Source organism: Cucumis sativus, chromosome 1, assembly GCF_000004075.3.
Source record: "Cucumis sativus cultivar 9930 chromosome 1, Cucumber_9930_V3, whole genome shotgun sequence".
Taxonomy (NCBI): Eukaryota; Viridiplantae; Streptophyta; class Magnoliopsida; order Cucurbitales; family Cucurbitaceae; genus Cucumis; species Cucumis sativus.
Window position 1 is genome coordinate 11,488,436 of NC_026655.2, and position 16,976 is coordinate 11,505,411.

A 16,976-nucleotide genomic window follows, 5' to 3' on the forward strand; every position below is an offset into this window, starting at 1 on the left:
ACTCATCGATAAAATTAGTATTTGTAAGTTTAATTTACAAAAATTAAAGAAATGAAAATGGTGGATAAAACTAGTATTTATAAGTTTAATTTACAAAAATTAAAGAAATCAAAATGGTTATTAAATTTGTGTTAGTTTTAACTATTAAATTATCAAAATTAAGTTTTTGTTTTAAAAAATTAGGAATGATTGAATGTAAATCTCCCGATGGTATCCTAGCTGGATCAATTTAGGGTTTTTTTTAATTGCTCTAAAATTGCATTTTTGTTATCACTTCTCATATGATTTCCTTTCATGGCCTCAATTGACCGTAACTATAACATTTAATAGTAAAAGAGGATTGTATCGTTATTGATTAAAACTTTTTTTTTTCTTTTAGGCAAACATAAACGTGACTTTTAAGCTATTGATCAACTATATTAAAAGATTCCTATATAAAAATAAAATAACTCGATATGAAAAAAAATATTATCTTTTATATCAAATAATTAAATAACTTTGAAATGAGGCAAAAGAATCACCTCTCGAAAGGATATGATAAATCGAAACATTATTTGATAGCGTTTTCAGCAATAATAAATTAAAAAACCTTCTCTATTCAAAACTTAATAACCTACTTCGAATCATATTCCACTTCCACATGAGGATTATGGCTAAACTTTTGATCTTGTTCAATCGTGCATAAGCCTTCAAACAACACTTTCGCTTCCACCAAACTTACACAAACACAATCACCAAAATTCACATGATCCATGGTGGATGGCAAGTCCACCTCTAGCACTCACCAAAGCTATATCAACTAAAACTTTAAACCTATAATTATATTATTCAAATCTTACATTTTTGTAGATACCAATTTACATACACACTCCTTTATATTACCATATGACTAATAATTTGAGTCAATTGAACTCTTTACATACAAGAATCAATTTAAACTCATAATTATGATGAGTTTTGAAAATTAATCATGTATTAATTGTTAAGATACATAGATGTCTTCAAAAAAAAAAACACTAAAAATCTAAATTGATTAATTTATTTACATTACATAACAGCATAAATAATAAAAATACAACTTGTTAGTTTTAAAATTAATAAAATTATTGGTTTACAATTTAAATCAATATACCACCTCAACTAAAAATTGATATTTTTTTAAAATCTTTACACATTCAAGCTAGTTCACAAAAATTTAAAAAAAATTTATTTATTATAATTTAATAATTATAAACTTGTTTGAAATTATTTTTGAAAGAAAGGAAAAAAGAAAAGGGGTTTGTTTAGCGGTGATACGCACGCGGGAATGAGGAAGTGTGTGTGTGTGTGAGCATAAATGGTAGAAAGATCTTTTTCTATTATAGCAACGAACGACAGCCATCTCTCTCTCGTATTTCGAAGATTCTTTTGCAAAATAAAATCGAATATAACATTAGAATATTTTTCTCATCTTTGCTTACGTTCGCCACGTGTCAATATACATCCTGATCCAACGGCCACTATTTGAGGTTTTTGTCCACCGTAGGATGTTGCAGTTTCTACCATATAAGTGTTAAATTAGTCGTCCTTGCTATGTTAGGGGAAAATAATATATAGGAATTTGTCTTATAGTTATACCATACTTAGAGATGCACACATCTAGAGACAAAATATCTTATTTGTATGAATTGGCATGTGTTCAATTATTGTTTATTGGTTAGTAGTTTAGAGAAGACGTGGTAGGTAAAGAAGAGTGTTATAAGTATTGGAATCATAATTGTTATAATGTCTTTAATGTTTAAGTTCTTTTTAAGATGGTAGGAATGATTAATTATTTTGATTTATTTTATTTATTATTAGGGAGATTCTTTGTTCTTTCTTAGGTGGTATTGTACTCTAAAGGAATTGTTGTGTTATACAAATCGCTGTCAGTTACGACATGAATGTCCAATTCAAACGTGCACTCGTTGAAATAATTGGAATATGGAATAGAATAAAGAGAATGAAGCTTGGAACAAAAGATTTGTAATGGATATACATTTGGATTTTTTTGATAAATTGAGTCGGATGAAGAAAACAAAAGGTAAAGAGGAAGGAGCTAGGGTTTCTAACAACGGGAAAAATGGAAATAAATTATTAATACAAAAACAATAGATGATAAAAAGTTACTTTTTTCGCACAAGACTAGTTAGCCAAACCCACTCGTCCAAACGAATAGCATGTGATGACAAGGTGATGTTATCACTACCACACTTTAGTCTCACAACTAACATGTCCGGGTATTTATACCCTTTGACCTTGCTAAATTCTAATGTAGGACAAAAGTCTTGCCCGTTGCTTAAGAGTCTTGTCATTTACTTAACATTTCTAGATTTGAACTACTAAATTATATGGTTGTTCCTTAAACTTTGATATCAAGTTGTGAGTGTGAATCCAATTTTTTTTACCTTTGGGTCAAATTAACCTATCTCGACCTCATCCTCGACCAAGACCAAAGGTGGTGAGGTCATGTAGCCTTGGCTTGTAGCACACCTACCACTGTGCCCCACCATTTAAACTTAGGTTAGATAATTTAACCGTTTATCATAGTTTAACTTATTCAATGGTGGATGTAATCTCAATCCAACGAAAACCAATCTATAACAATTTATGATTTATGGTTTTTTTCGAATAAATGTTCATTTTTAAAAATTATAAAAATAAATAATATTTATAAGCTATAACAAAATTATTATGTCCATGATAAAAATGGATAGAAGCATATTGACTATAAATATCTATTATTTTGTCTATATAGTATATAAATAAGAAAATAAAAATTTTCCCTATCCCCGATTTCTTTCAAATTTCAACCAATATATGAGTGCCTTACAAAACCCAAATGTCACCACACATGGGATGGATTGCACGAATATTAAAGTTAGTGTTGGCACATCACAAATATGGATGGACGTGGAGGAAGTAATACGTGACCCTAAACATAATAGACATCTATTCACTAATATTTATAATAAAGTCCTATTTGTAACCCTTCTCCTATTTCCTCCCATTTTTTAACTGCACAAGAATTGAACGTTTATAAAAAATAATTAAAAATGGAAATTATTGTAAATTGAAAAATTATTTTTTTTTTAAAAAAAAAAAAAACTGTTTTTGTAATTTCAAAATGAGGCCAAAACATGAGTAAGAATAAATAACAAACCAAGAATTTTATCAGAGAAAATGATACAAAGCGTTGATAATCTAATTGTTCTTCCTTCCAATCTAAGTTATCAAGCTGATTTTAATTTATAGATCATAAATTTTTGTGTTTTATGTGTATTCATAAAAGATATGGAAGTTTATTTACTATGATTTCCTTTCATCACAATCCACAAATTAATATTCTCTCATCTCTAAGCATCCAAATTTTTCATTGAATCACAAAACTATATATAATATAAAACCAATCTCCTGTTCTTCTTGTTTGATCACTTACCCACACAATGATTTAAGCACTAAAATACATCAATTCATCAACCAAAGGAATAACGTGAGAATGTGAAATAATGTTTTAGTCTAATTTAAGTGAAACTCACCAACACAATAAATGCAGCCAAAACGAAACTGAAAGAATCAAATTCATCAGCACCAATTAAATGAATTCCTAAACTGCTTTTTCAATTTAAAACCTAAACGAATTTCATATTTCCGTTTCTATCTCCCTATTCATATATATATATATATATACACATAAACACCAAATCGAAGAAGAAGATGTAGAATCAATCAAAGGAAAAGGGGGTGAAGAGAAGAAGATCAAACGAACCTGCCAATGTCGAAATCTGTTCGATTTTTCGGATTCTTCCTCTGTGTCCTAGCAACTTCATCGTCGTTTCACTCGGCTTTCGCTGTTAGAAAAATTGCGGAGGCGGTTTACTCATCCGATTGTTGGGACGCGATAAACGCGGTGAAAGGATGTCAGAATGAAATCGACACGCCATGAAGAGTAATGAGATCGAAGGTGAGTTACGATTGTTGTAAAGTGATTTTACATGGAATGCCGGAGAAATGCGCCGCCGTGGTTTTTTCGTCTGGTGGAGAGTTTTCCCCGGATGTTAGCGGTGCGGTTAACGAATATTGCGACGGAATGGGAATTACTCCGCCGGTGCTTGAAACGGAGGATACTAAAGTGGAAGAAAATTGAAGGCTTAAATAGTAAAATCACACCGTTTATTTGGATGGTTTTCGGCTTTTTTTCGCTTAATTTCTTTTCTTTTTTATTACTTTCAACTGCTTGTTTATTTTTACTTAAATAAAATGGATTTTGTGAAATAAAGTATATAAAGTGATACTTTATTTCATTTCAAGCTAATATATATTGATAAAATAATTTAATATAATAGAGATCGAACTCGACATCTTGATTATATTTTAATTGTTGAATTTATTCAAATTAAATATAAGATGTTATCTTACTATCTTAAAATTACACTATATACAATACAACATTGCTAAGACCACTTTACAATGTGAATAAAATAGTTTTAAGGGTAAAGAGGATCAATTAGGAAAAATACTACACTAGAAAGAAAAATGACACTTTTGGAATAGAGTTCCCACCAATAATTGTATTTCTATAAATCAAATTCTATATCAATGATCTTTATTTGGAAAGGGAAGAAAAAAGAGGGTACAATTTTGATAAAAATGAACATGAAACAAATATCATAAATCACAATGATATTCCATAAAAGTGAAACCAAAGTCATAGAAGAAGAAAGTGAAAATGACTCTACCAAATTAGGCACAAAATTGCAGATCCTTCTCATTTAAGGACATTGAAAAATGAGACTCAAATATTTATACATTCAAGGAAACTTAATGACAGAAACCTTGATTTAGAGTCCACAATAATCATTTCCAATGCTAAAAAAAGGTAATAATTTATGCTAATTGGTAATTACCTTCCTAATCTCTCTCTCTATTACATGAACCTCCCTCTCCTTTTCCATTTTTTTCTAGTAAATATGACATTCAGCCAGGGACTTTAGTCCAAGCCATAAATTAAAGGGAGATTCCTTTTTTTTCTTCTTTGTCACATAAAAGGGAACACTATATGCCAATTGTTAAATAAGTTGGTCACAACACCTCCATAAATAAGGGAGCAGAGGCAAACTGAAGTTTCGTCATTGAAAAATGCTGCTCACCGAACAATCATCGTGAACACGCCAAATGGTTTCGCCATCAAGTTTGCAACTGAGAGGACTGTTAACTGAGGAAAGTGAACTTTGGGGGCTGGAATTGTGTTTGTCACTATCACTTCTTGAAAAAAGCCACTGGACAACCTCTCAATGGCAGGGGGGCTGCAAAGAGAGAGAGTTCGTTAAGTGAAATTGATACATGCAACCGCATATTGGAATGTTTATTAAGTGAAAGCAAGGACGACACTCAAATTAAAGTGGGGAAGGCCACGCCATAAGATTATAAGGAACAGTCAACAGGTAAAAATCCCAAGCAACAATAGAATGTCGTGGCCAAAAGTCTGGTTTAGGCATATACCATCGAATCCTAAGGGGTCAAATGTTGTTGAACACGCATGAAAGAAGGGGAAAAAACAGTCAAGGATACTTGTACAAGTGAGTGAAATGGGCTATTATAGTCTACTTCATGTTTGAGAATCCAATTAAAATAGTTGGTGTTTCCAACCATTATAACCTACCATCAACTAAAGCATTACTATTTCAATCCCTTTTTTTACCATGTTTACTATTTTGGTTTAAATCTTGTTTTGTAATTTTAAATCTAATTCTATTTTGGTCCCTAAAATATCAAAAGTGTTCTTTTGGTCTCTGAACATTTAAAATTTGTTTATTTTAGTTTGTGCCATTAAGATGTTATCAACTCTTTAACAAATATCTATAAAATACTGTTACAGTGTTAATTAGTGAGAGAGAATAAATTTGTACATTGCTTCTGTTTAAGTAGAGAAAGGTTTGTATCAAGAGGAAGGAAGAACATACCTGAAAACAGCATGGGTGCAACAAGCATAAACTTCTCTGGCTCCCTCTTGATGTAGCAATTCAGCCCCCTTAGTAATTGTTCCTACAACCCACAAAAGCTTATTATATTAGACATGTTTCTTTAAAGGAACATTCAGCAAGGTAGAAGATTTAGAAAACATGGTATCAATGGGGAAGTGGGATGATAAAGCAGATGGTACAATATCAGGTTTCTTAAGCTCACCAGCCGTGTCAATCATGTCATCAACCATAACTGCAACCTTCCCTTTAACATCACCAATCAGGTTCATTACCTGCAAACACGTTGCATAAAGATATAATAAGCAATTTAATCTAAAGCTTTAGTCAAGACTAGCTTTTCCTATATACATCAGCATTCTATTAATTTTACAAGAGAAGGAAAAAGCCACCGCATCAAATATCTCATATCTCAAGTGCTGCTATACAATGCATGGAGTCCAATGATACCACTTATGGTTCATATATCACTGAGGTCTATCAAATATCTCATCTAACGTCTATATCGCTTCATCAACAAACAATGAGTAAAATTCTGTCGATAAACCCAACAAAACTTAACAATATCAATTCCTGTACGACCACAATTGTCCACGCCACAATTTATTCTAAATTAGAGATTACGAAATTCAGTACAAATATATTTAGTGCATATTTCAATGAGTTCAAGAGATAAAACCTTACACCAAGTGATTATAGCCACAGAGTATAGTGCAAAATTACCTCGGCAACATTGTGACCATGGCGCCTCTTATCCACTATGGCTAAAGGTGCATCAGATAGTTTTTTGGCAAAAGCACGAGCTCTGGCAACTCCTCCAACATCAGGAGAAACCACTACCAAATCACTAGAACAAATCCTCTTGCTGGCAAGATAGTCAAGAATCACGGGCTATAAAGTAGATGACAATTTGGCAAACAATACAAATTTCAGTAAAAATCTAATATTTCCAATAGGTGGCAAAAAGAAGAAAAAACGAAACGAATGAACCTACATGGCAATTTACATGATCCACGGGAATATCAAAGTAACCCATGGATTGTCCAGAATGAAGATCGCAAGCAAGAACACGATTTGCACCAGCTTCAGTAATGATGTTGGCAACAAGCTTTGCAGCAATGGATTCTCGCCCTTGAGTCTAGTGGAAGAGTTTAAACAGACTGTTACACAGCAAATAAGGGAAACCAATTTCGTCCCAGAGCACTTCATAAACCTACCCAATGTAAATAGTTCTGCATTCGTAATGTTTATTCTATTCAAACTTAATAAAATCAGACATCAAACTCAAATCCCTCCCTCATTTAAGAATTATCACTTTGTACATACACTCAAACGTGACTTACAGCAAAATTCAACTAAAAATATTACCTTTCTATCAGCTCTAGCATATCCAAAATATGGAATCACAGCGGTAATATTTTTGGCTGAGGCTCTCCTACAAGCATCAATCATAATTAAAAGCTCCATAAGATTCTCATTAGCTGGGGGCAGGTGGGCTGTACTAGGAATACATCACATCCCCTAACACTTTCTTGCAATTGAACGTATATTTCACCATCAGCAAACCGCTTAATGTTAATCTTTCCAAGTTCCAGCCCCATGTAACAGGCAATTTCCTGAGAAGTAAATAACTCACGTTTAGCAAACAAAGACTGGTCTCCAGAGAGAAAAAGAGATTCATATTTGCATGTTGCTCGGGAACTTTTCAATATAAACACTTTGATGGCCAAAACTATTCAGCCTTTTGAGTCACTTTAACCAAGTTCAGCCAACAATGGTCCTCCAAGAGAATGAATACAAAAAATAACGAGCAACCCCACAAGTTCAACAGAATTACCTAGAAAAGAATATTGGTTGGAGACTAAACTGAACTCGCTGAATTCCAACTTAATAATATTATCACCATTATGAACATGTTATGATATGCCTAAATAAGCAATATTAAGCGTAAAAATCATTCATATCTAAACTAAACTATTAAATAGTAAAAGTAAATCAATAGAAATGTAGAACGAAAGTCAAAATCTAGCAAATAAAGTTATAAGGAAGATAAAGTCATTTGATTAGACAATAGCCAACGAAAATTTCACTTCGACCAAACCAACAAAGATAAGTAGGCTGGTCTTCCGTTGACCAAGACATCATTATTAAAACCTTCAAACCCCTCCACGAAAACAATAATCAAACTAACTTATCAAGAGAAAACCACCACATATCATGTCATCTTGATGGCGATTACTAAACAGTCATTTGAAAAGTCAAAATATAACTTTCGTTCCATTGTAGGGTAAAACCTTAAAAAAAAAAAAAAAAAAACGTTTCACAAGTACAATAGAAGGAGCTTAACCTGAGAAAGTAAACGATTTGCAGACCCAGAAAACAATTTCAAACGTGTACTACTTCTATTAACTCTGTTCTCCATGCGAGCTGACTCCAAGAACTTGGGCAACGTCCGTTCAGTAACAATTGGAATTGTTGGTTTCCCGTTCACATGCCTCAAAGACTCGGACATATCACATCTCTGGAAAAGAAAAGAAAAAAAAATTAAAACGAAACATAAGAACGAATGCAACAGAACCTTAACAGTGAAAACTTTTACCAGCAACAAAATATTTACACAGTCAGAAAAGTAATAGCAACACAATTCTTAGAACAACAGGGAAAGAGGAGGAAAACCCCCAAAACTTCCCATCTCCAACATTCATCTTCGAACATGACAAAACATTACATTCAACACTTAAAACTGTTTTATCTAATTTTTCCCCCATCTATCTTCTACACACAAAAAAATCCCTTCAAATCCTCTCGTGAACAAAAACCAATCAACAGAATCTCAAAAAAAAAAAAAAAAAAGAACGAATCATCCGCATTGCATCATTCATGAACCACAACAACAAACAAAAACAAGATAAAAGAATCTCCAAAACAAATAACAGAAAAAAAATCAAAGGAAGAAGCATACAACTCCACCATTGGAAGACATTCGAATGCGAGACTCATTCGGAACAAAACAACCATGGTCAAGGGACCAACAGAGAACAAAGACGACGACAAGGACGAAGAAGAAGACGGCAGAGTCAACGCAGCCATAGAATAGAAGCTCTTTTTCTGATTGAAGGAGCAAAAGCAGGGTAGGGTTAAGCCCTCCAAGAAGACAAAAATTGAGAGAAGATTGAGGAGGAAATGACGAAGAACAGCATTGTGAGCTTCTTATATATATACACACATCAATGGCGGTAGTGCACAAAACTTTTAACATTTATTTATTTAAATCCCTAATTACGAAATTTAAGTTTTTAATTGGGAGAGAAAATGAGTCACATCAAGCACCTGATACGTCGTCGTTCGACGCAAGGTTATTCGCTTTAGAAGGGGGGCTGTTTGGCTGCGGATTTGTGGGAGTGTGGGTCCGGTGAAAGAAAAGAAAAGAGAAAACGAAAAAAAGGAATCTAAATTAAAAGGACATTTTATAATCTAAAATTTTCTCTCTTTGGAAAATAAATATTTGAAAGTCCACAAAGAAATTAATGTTCCTCATTCTATTATGAGACGAAATTAAAAGGTCTTTCTTATCTTTCTTTTTTTTTTTCATTTTAATAAATATTGCCAAAGTTATTTACGGCGTATAACAAAATAAGAAAACCTACCATATTGATCGTTTATGCACGATCTTAAATAAAAATTGTTGGAATATTGGTATATATACCACTAAATCTAACAAATAAAAAAAAATCGTGTTGCGAAATCTAAATGATCTTGTAGCCAAATTAACAAAGAATCTAGACGCGTGAGTGGTCATTTAATTGTGTGTTGACCATGACATTTTTGTTATTTTTCATTATGGTGTTTTCCATATTAAGTATATGTTTTTTCCGTTTTCAAAATTACTCTATAAATATTTTGGAGCTTTGTTATATTTTAAAAAAAATCTTTTTTTAGTTGTTTTCTAATATATATGTGTTTGGTTCTTAAATAATAAGTTTAAAGGGTCTATAAAATATTTACATCATTTTTAAATAATTGTTCGAGATTAAAATTATAAATTAAAAAATCTTTTTTAAAAAATACTTTATGGATCTTTGAAACTTATTCTAAAAAAATTACAGGTGTTTTATTAGGACATTGAGTTTGGTTATAAAATCATGCGTTAATGTATTGAAATTAGAAAGTTTGACTTTTGAGTATAAGTTAAAGTTGTAAGATGGAGTGTATCGATAAACACGTTGTCCTATAAGAATAACCAAGTTTTATATAAACTGACTTAGACAATCACTGATGTACGAACGTATGTATGTGTGTGAAAGTACATAAACATTACAAATGTAAGTAAGGGGAAAAGGACAAGGAAATAAAATGGAGTAGAGAGTTATCTATGGGGAGATGACAATGAAAGTCCAATATTCCAACTAGGGTTTCACATTACTTTATTTGAAAACAACATTTATAATGAAATCTCAAAAGAGAAAACAAAAACAAAGAAAATATTTTAAATGATATTTTATTTCTTAGGGAGGAAAGTGTGTAAGTTCACTTTATCAATAGTCATGGGTCAATAACAAAAATATAAAGTATAACGGTATCGATATCCTTAAGAGTAAAATGAATTCAAAAATTCTCCTTAAAATGACAAATCGTCATATTTATCTGTCTTCATTTTATCATAGTAGTTTATCTATGTTTACGGGTCAATCGTAGATAGATTGTGATATTTTGGTTCATTTTATTATATTTGAAAATAACCCTAAGTAATATTGTCGTTAATAAACGTAATTAATACATAGTATTTTATCTATTACGTGAATGATTAGTTCGTATTGGATAAGATATCAATTAACATCATTATGATCAATGTTTTGATTTTTCATCGTTAAATTGTTAAACTTAAAAAATAGAAAGAAGAAAGTTTAGTTATAGTTTTCAAAGTATGTAAAATGTATATGAATTTTGAATGTTGTAATGTTTGTGTTTAATAATTAATAGGTCATTCAATTTTACATGTCTTGAATTAAGTTAATGGTTTGCTAAATTAAACCTAAAATTAATTTATTTGCTACAAAGTTAAAACTTTTTTTAATTGTTTATTGAATACTATTCAAAATTTAAATATCTAGTGAAGATAAATAAAAATTTAATTGACTTATTCATTCTAAAATTAGGAACTAAATATACAAAATTATCAAAATTTAGCAAAGTAAATATATATATATATACATATCTTATCTTAATTCCATTTGAGTACAATTAAGTTTATTTTTCTTCACCTTCCTTCACGTGTAATTAAATAGTATATTAAATTTACTTTACATTAAGCATATATATATTATTAAATGGTCAAATAATTTCCTAAAAAAAATATTGATTGGATCTCATCATCCGAGGTCAAAATACACGAAAAGACCACAAAAATAAGAAAAACGAAGCGACAAAATCTAAACTAAGCAATAAAGCAACAGTACACAATAAAGGAAAAAGATACGGAGAAGAAAAGGCTAATTGGGTCTCTATAAAACAAGTCTCAAACCACGTAAAACAGTTAAATCTCAAATCGAACATTCAAGTAAACAACGTTAAATAACAAGAGACCATGTAAATCTTCAAATCTTACATCTTAGCCAATTATGTACACTATAATGACAAATACAATTCAATCAAACTTCGAATAATGTATTAATCAAATTCAACCAATTATGAAAAATTAATCAGTTAAATTTGATAAATGATATTATTTTTGAATTGAAAATTTTGCAATTTTTTAAATAGGTTACTCAGATACTTAATAAATGTAAATTGGGTAATCGTCAATACCCATTGATGCACTCTAACTTTATTTAATTGTAAGATAAACACTATAATTAATCAAGTATTATAGTAATAAAGATGTAGTGATTTAGTCACATTGGTTAATGAGACTAATGGTCAATAAAAATAGTATAAAAGAACAAATATAAAATACACATTTGGAGGATAGCTTATATCATCCACTATATACTATATAGTATATATCCTTTTAGATCTAAAGTTAAATTGAACCTTTTTCTCTTTCTAAGAGAATGGATAAGTTTGAATTGGTAGGCACCAATTGTTTGATCACTCTAACTTCTAAGTAACAACCACAATTATTATTATTATTATTATCTCGTTAAAATATATCGTTATACTTTTAAATGTTTAATTTTAGTTCTTCAAATTTTTAATAAATCTTAAATTTAGTAGGTAAGGTAAGTTTTGTAAATGTTTTATTTTCTGTTTTTTTTATTTTTATTGATAAAGTATACAAATTAAATTAAATTATAAAAGAAAAGGAATAGAAAAGGAGAGGAGGAAAAGAAAAGTATTGGGAAGTTGAATTTAAAACGTTACGTTTATTTATTTACATACATTTAATAAGTAGAAAAGGTCAAGGAAAACGTTTGAAATTTAATTATTTAAGAGCATGCGTTATGGCCGTGAAAAACGGAGTGAATTGGATTGTCCATTTTTCATACCTCATTATTATTCATTATTCATAAGTCACCAAAATATGTTTAATTTTAAATTGAGTTTTTTTTGGTTCAATTACATATACCCACGTAAGCATTTTGTATTTTTCTTTCTTTCCATGAAACTTTGATAAATTCTTGACTTCATCATTCTCATCCCTTTCCCATCCTCAAAACGGTTGGCATTCTTATCTCTTTCTCTTTTCTTCTTCTCACTATCTCTTCCTTCCTTCCTTCTCACATTCCCATTCTTATCCCTCTTTTCTATTTTTCTATTTTCGTTTATTCGTAAGTGTTCGAAACAACTTACACCCTACTTAATCTCACAATATTTAACTGTTAATAAAACATGTCAGATCAGTTGTAGGTGACTATCATTGAACTTATGAACTTTTAATCTTTTATCAAAGGCGTACCTCATTTTATTTACTGTTAGGCTAATTCATAATGATTTGTTAAAAAATATGGTGATTTTTAGAATATGGTGTCAACATGTTGTGATGATGTGAACATGAATAGTATGATTCAATCGACACGAAGTTCTCTCTTACATATTGTTAAAAGAAAGGAAAAGATACACATACACGTTCTATTCGACACCTAAAATGTTATAAAGTCAAACAGGTTGTTTGATGGGATTAAATGCACGTAAGCTAACTTAAACACTCATGGACTTAATATAAAAAGTTTATAACCTAAGTGAATTGTTTTGATGATAGAAAACGGTTACCTACTATCATTGTTTAGTCTTTAAGAAGGAAAAAGTTTGTGGAAGCTTAAATAGTATAAGGATTTAGTCCATATGAGTTAAATATTTGCACATATGAGTAATTGGCAGTTGCTAGAAGTGATCCATCTAACATAAATTTCTTTTAAAAGAACTACATATAGTTTGGAAAGAGTTTTTTTCTTTCTCTTGTGCAATTTTACCAATACACCCTCTTGCTCATTAAATGTATTATTATACTTGATTATTCGCACGTAAACTTTACCAAATAACGACAAAAATTAACTCTTAGAATCATTCACAGTTAGATACTTTTGTCAACGAACAAGCATCAACCATGAACCCCAGAATTCATTCTTAATTAGATAGTTGATGTTAACAAATTGACAATTAAAAACCACACAACAAAAATGTAATACGTAGCTCACTAACCATGTGTTAGTTTTGTCTTCAACAAAGAAAATAACAATAAACCATACATTATCTTTTTAACAACGTATTTCAATAACCTACACCAAACATATATTATTCAACTCAGCACCCTTAAAATGTGTTTCTTTCTTAGAAACTCCGAGAAAAGAAAAGACTTCGAAGTGTTTGACAATGGCGTTTACATTGGGTCAATGCCAATAAAAGCACATTGAAAATGTTTTGACAATCAAAATTGGTATAGAAAAACTCTTAAAGGACATTTTAGTTAATGTCATTCAATAGATATTTATAGATTGCCTAGAAAATATCTTACAACAAAAGCAATGACGAAAATGTTCGCTGATATATGAATATATATTGATATAATCAAAAAGTTCAATATCCCTCGCATCTTTATAAATGTTCATAAAACATTAAAAAAAAAATGTTATCTAAGTTACTAATCTAAATAATTTTGTGACTTATCTTCGATATCAATATATCCTGAATTTGATATCGATATGACACGGTATTTTAATCCATGGTTGAAAGCACTGAACACACAAACCAAAATTGGTTCTTCATTGATTGATCCAATTGGGATTCATCAGTTTCACACTTTACAATTGGTAAATGAATGTCTGCATCAATTTAAAAGAAAAAACAAAACAAAACATGCAAAATTCAATCAATGGATTAGCGAAAATCAAACCAAATGATTGCAAATTTGCAATATGGCCCTAAATTTTGATCATATACGATTATGCAACAAAGGAAAATAAATTCTTACAAAGGGATCTAAGATGGGAAAACAAATTCATACAAGTATCTAAGATGGAGAAAATAAATTGTTACAAGGATCTACAAAAGTGAGAATTTAAAATATATCATCACTCTGTTCAGCCAAAAATCAAAATGATATATGGATATGTGTCAATTCATTAATTTCATTTCACATGGTCAGCATCGCAGTTAATAAGATTTCAAATGCAGGAAACAATTAGGTTAATGAGCGGAAATCGATGAATTGAATGGGGTTAAACAAATGAAATTGAGACAACAGATACATATATAGTACCATTCCTATAGCCAAGGACAAGAAGGAAAAAGATTAGGGTATTTACTCTTATGGCCTTATCTTTACATGTTTTGGAAGGACAGAATTGCTAGTCCACATCTTTCGGTTGAGGAAGAGATTCGCTCTCCTGGGAGAGAAACAATTGAACATAAGAAATCGAGTCAACAAATTACCATAGAACAAAACAAGGCAATCCCTCAACCTGAGGGGAAAAAGGTCGGAGAAGTCGAACCTCTTGAGGGTGTTGGAATTGAGAGAGAGATTTCAGCTGGGAGCTTTCCATGTTTGTAAGTAATTGCACCACAGTTTGCAAACGAGGAATGCTGCAAATAATGGGAAATAAGTAAATCAAGACAGAAGCCAAATTGATCAGTAGACAGAACAGAACGGAGGATAGAGTAAAAGTAGAAGCAACTTTTACTAGACATACCAAAGGGCAAGAACAGAGTAATAATTCAGAGTTCAGATAATATAGTGAAAAATATCTGTCCAATGGATTATCTAGAATGTCATCAGGCGTCATCCATTGATATCAATTCCTTTGGGCCAACAAAAATTATGCCAACAGTGACTAAAGTATCAAGAAAATATTGTTTTAAGACGAAATATGTAGGAATTTTTTTCCCTTGAAAGTAGTTTTATTGGCAATAGCAGAATCCTAGCACTCTGAAGGCAGCTTAGGAAGTGCGTTTAAAAGGGTTAAATTAACTCTTGTCAAGTTCAAAAATCACTTCAAATCATGCTCTTAACTACAGAAAATTAATTTACTCAAACACTGTTCTCCTAATCTAATCGAGGAAAAGGGTGATAGCAACCTAACCCTTCCCTTTCAGAAACAGAAGACCAATCAATACCACGAACAAAGAGCTCAGGAGTCTCCTTTGAACTATAGAGGTTAAAAAGAACCTTCTCCTCAATATCCTACTCTTTCTAAACAATCTCCCTGCTATCACTTTGCATAAAGCCAACGGTCTTACTTTTCCTACCACTAGTCATCCAAGAAAGAAAGATTGAGTTCCAATCCCCTCCTTTAGCCAAAATGGCATTCTTAGCCTTCTGCCTTCAGCTGCTGGTCTCTTTCCTGATTAATTCAACAAATTCCACCATCAAAGTCTCTCTTCCTCTTTCAGAGAATCATCAAGCCTCCCCTCCCGTCTCAGACGTATCAATTTCAACATGAAAGTTCTTTAATATAAATATATCACTGGAAAACAAAGCATTTACTTATGCACTTCAATAACTGTCATCAAATCTAACGAAAATCATTGGTTTCTTCACCAAAGAAATAACCCATGTGCTTTATACATTTAAACATAGAAATAGAACTAATTCCACCAATGCATGTTCAAGGTAAAAAAGGAACCTTTCTAGTCCCTTCTCAACATATGCATCTAATGATGAAACCACCTGCGGCATCTGCTCTAAGATCTGCATCACAAGAAGAGAAGTGAAAGTACTATCAGAAGTATTATTGATAAGAAATAAATAAACGAAAGAAGAACATGCTGAAGTTATTAACTGATGCTACATACTTTCCCAGTATTTTTCATAGTAGATGCTTTAGCCAAAAGATTCTTTGGCAACTTTGTTAACTGAGCCTGCAGACAAGACAGAACCGAAAATCTGAAAGCAATGCAATAGCAAAAAATCTCAAACAAAATAGCACTTCAGCAATATGACTAAAACTTCCAAGAGTTGAATCCATCTAAAAATCAGAGGTAACTTTCACTTCAATTGTCCAAGGTAGTGAAAACTTGAAATTATGACTTCGATGCAAACAATTCAAGCACAGTCAAAGTTCGTACAATATTACACAATTTTCCTCGAAACATAACGTGATTTCTCAATTAACTGAAGCTAGAAAATGGAAAAAGATACAAAACGAACAATTAAGATTTGGAAATTCAATCATCTATTCATATGATCAAGATCATCATCAAACCGTTCGAATGAACTCGTGAAGCTTCAGAAAACACAAACGAGAGAGAGAGAGAGAGAGAGGATGCCTGAGCTGAAGACGATTGCTGCATTAGATGAAGGAGATTTGACGTGGATCGTACAGACTGAGAAATGTGGTCGGCAACCATGGCTTTTGCTGTTCCATCCCTGTTGCTTCGACCTGATGGGAAGCTGTCGCCATTGTTGCGTCGCCTGAAGCTTCTTCCGACGGAAAGCAGATTTGCCATTTCTTGGATTGCTCGGCCCATGAAAAGAATCATGCCTTGGGCCTTAACAAAACCTTGAGCCCAATTCTTTCGGCCACTGCTCGATAGAAATAGTTT

The 16,976-nt window shown here is 31.5% G+C and overlaps 2 protein-coding genes across 3 annotated transcripts; both read right to left on the bottom strand.

Annotated features, from left to right (window-relative positions):
* Positions 1 to 4,754: 4,754 nt before the first annotated feature.
* Positions 4,755 to 9,242, bottom strand: LOC101223065 (ribose-phosphate pyrophosphokinase 1). Its single transcript, XM_004148448.3, is given in 10 exon segments — positions 4,755 to 5,206; positions 5,209 to 5,324; positions 5,982 to 6,063; positions 6,205 to 6,274; positions 6,723 to 6,890; positions 6,994 to 7,137; positions 7,368 to 7,486; positions 7,489 to 7,615; positions 8,347 to 8,520; positions 8,962 to 9,242. Coding segments are annotated over 10 exon segments (1,080 nt in total). The 5' UTR covers positions 8,983 to 9,242; the 3' UTR covers positions 4,755 to 5,147.
* A 4,717-nt stretch (positions 9,243 to 13,959) lies between these two features.
* On the bottom strand, positions 13,960 to 16,895 carry LOC101202794 (tobamovirus multiplication protein 2B). Of its 2 annotated transcripts, XM_031880122.1 has the most exons (6): positions 16,701 to 16,895; positions 16,227 to 16,292; positions 16,058 to 16,122; positions 14,927 to 15,017; positions 14,741 to 14,821; positions 13,960 to 14,257 (listed from the first exon to the last, which is right to left on the bottom strand). In XM_031880122.1, exons 1-5 carry the CDS (start codon positions 16,878 to 16,880, stop codon positions 14,783 to 14,785), a joined length of 441 nt encoding a protein of 146 aa, XP_031735982.1. In that variant the 5' UTR covers positions 16,881 to 16,895; the 3' UTR covers positions 13,960 to 14,257; positions 14,741 to 14,782. The 2 variants fall into 2 exon arrangements, with proteins under 2 accessions (XP_031735982.1, XP_011652663.2); XM_011654361.2 differs by lacking the exon at positions 13,960 to 14,257 and having other exon boundaries at positions 14,515 to 14,821.
* Positions 16,896 to 16,976: the final 81 nt, after the last annotated feature.

Coding starts and splice junctions, on each gene's coding strand:
- LOC101202794 (XM_031880122.1), bottom strand. CDS start 16,880: ATGGCAAATCTGCTTTCCGTCGGAAGAAGCTTCAGGCGACGCAACAAT. Junction 16,123..16,226: donor CTATGAAAAATACTGGGAAA/GTATGTAGCATC, acceptor CTTGTGATGCAG/ATCTTAGAGCAGATGCCGCA. Junction 14,822..14,926: donor AATTCCAACACCCTCAAGAG/GTTCGACTTCTC, acceptor TTTCTCTCCCAG/GAGAGCGAATCTCTTCCTCA.